Genomic DNA, 2,240 nt, shown 5'->3' with positions numbered 1-2,240 from the left:
TCCAAATTTATACACGACAACGTGATTGTACGTATTGCCTGGTCGCAGCACGCTGTTTGGGAAGTTTTTATGGTTTACAGCGTCGGGATAATTTTGCGTTTCCAAGCAAAAAGCGGCGTGTCTGAAGTACTTTGCTCCGTTTTTGCCCACGATGCCATTTTCAGGTACAGAATTGGTCGTGTAAAACTGAACGCCCGGTTGATTCGAATATACTTCCAAACGACGTCCCGAAGGTGGATGTACTACTTTGGCTACAAAATTGACTTTTCCATCATTGGACGACTCTGGCAAGCAGAAATTGTAGTCATAACCGCCATTCGGTACTTTGTCGATGACATCACCGAGCTTTGTTGGATTCCTCAAATCCATTACGCTATTCGCAACTGACCGAATCTCGCCGGTAGGAATGCTTTCGGAATCCGTGACCGTCCAACGATCGGCGTTCATCGTGATCACATGTTTATACAGTTCTGCTGCGTTTGTGGCCTGAGAAACAAATTTATGATATAATGATCCATAACACTTTCGTTATTTATGATCAATCAATTAGCTGCCTAATAAAGTTATTGTTGTATCTGTGACATAATTACAAATTAAATTATGGTGTAATAAATCTGTTTCCTGTACGGTGAAGGCAATATGTTTGTACTTTCTACAATCAGTTGTCATCACTCATATCGCACTAGTGATACGTCAGAATTATAAGTCATAAAAAATCTTAGGGGAAGCTTATATATATCCAGAATAAATCACATTGGATTGTTACAAAATTTCAAAAAGATGGTAATCCTCAGGACAAATATATTATGTGAATCATAACATAATTTAAGTTTTAAATTGTAAGAAACGTGGAATTTGATCATCTTCACATAAATATTGATTAATAACTTATTATGACACATTATACTGACTCGTTTACAATTCGCTCTCGACTTCTGATCTATTACTAACGACTTATTGTAGAAAGCATATAATGATAAAAATATCCTAAAACGATCCGCATTCATTGTATGTGTTCTTTCTAACTTATTCTTTTTCAATTTGTTCCTTGTTTTTCATTCAATGTGGAATATGATGCATGAGAAGATTTATTGTTATCTCCTTGTCTTTCTCGAAAACACAAATACTTTCAGAAAGAAATGTACTACGTACGTGTCCAGCGAGATTGAAATAGCCGTGATTCGTTAAATTAATCGGCGTTGCCTTTTCGGACTTGGCTTTCATCTCTATGCGCAACTCTCCATCATTCGTCAGTTGGAAGCTCACTCTCGCCGTTACTGATCCCGGATAACCTTCATCACCATCCGGACTGACCAAAGTCATCACCACGCAATCGCCTTGAATTGTTGCATCCCATACCTTGAAACTCCAACCGCGAGTACCACCGTGGAGGCTGTTCTCACCTGTATTCTTGGATACATTATAACGTTGGCCATCCACAACAAAAGTTGCTTTGCCGATACGATTCGCAACTCGTCCAACGGTGGCACCAAAGTATGGATTATTCGATGAAAGGTATCCTGAAATGTTGTCTTTCCCAATTGAAATGATCTTATCCCCCCCTTCCCAGCAACTTTAATTTATATCCTTATAAATTTCTGTATAAAAAGCTACTTTTATGTCAAGCATATTAATTATAAAACTTTAGAAATGTATTTTATGTTTTAAAATATTACTGTGTTACTTAAAATTAATGTATTTTTTTACAGTGTACAATTATTTTGATTTATTACATTTTAAGTAATAAATTCAGAAATAGTGCTCCTCCAAAAACCGCGGTTTTTTTCGGTAACAAACAAAACTAGTTTTAAAAAGACACATGCATGTATACACATGTATACAATGTTTTAAGAATGGGCTTGTGATTTTGTCTTGAAGTAGAAAAAATTATACTTTAAGAACAAATAAGACAGTTTTATTCCTCATTTTAATATGAGAAATCTTTTAACAACTATATGCTTCAAATGTTTATAAATATAAAGATCATTCTAGTGACCGTATTATGTAAACTAGGTCCATCCTATCTTCTCCCTTACCATGGAATGCAAGACATTCTACACAAAAGCAAGTTTATCTCCTCCTTGCCAAAAAAAGCATATAATTTTTTATTCAGGTAGATCTTGCTTTGTGTAAAAAATCGTACATACAGGGGAAGAGATTGGATGGAACTCGGTTTACGTGAAAAGTCGGTCATCCCTCCTGGACAGGGAAGAAGTAGAATGTCCATATATTCTTTTCCT

At 35.9% G+C, this 2,240-nt stretch overlaps 1 protein-coding gene across 1 annotated transcript; it reads right to left on the bottom strand.

The window, feature by feature from the left end:
- Positions 1-6: 6 nt before the first annotated feature.
- On the bottom strand, positions 7-1,573 carry LOC108782680 (aldose 1-epimerase-like; the record flags this gene model as incomplete). Its single annotated transcript, XM_018551009.1, has 2 exons — positions 7-486; positions 1,153-1,573. Coding segments are annotated over 2 exons (901 nt in total), but the record flags the coding sequence as incomplete, so codon positions are not given.
- Positions 1,574-2,240: the final 667 nt, after the last annotated feature.

The sequence above is a fragment of the Cyphomyrmex costatus genome, unplaced genomic scaffold (genome assembly GCF_001594065.2).
Source record: "Cyphomyrmex costatus isolate MS0001 unplaced genomic scaffold, Ccosl1.0 C2348275, whole genome shotgun sequence".
Lineage (NCBI taxonomy): Eukaryota > Metazoa > Arthropoda > Insecta > Hymenoptera > Formicidae > Cyphomyrmex > Cyphomyrmex costatus.
Note: the sequence above shows the minus strand (reverse complement) of the source record. Positions and strands in the feature narration are given on the sequence as shown.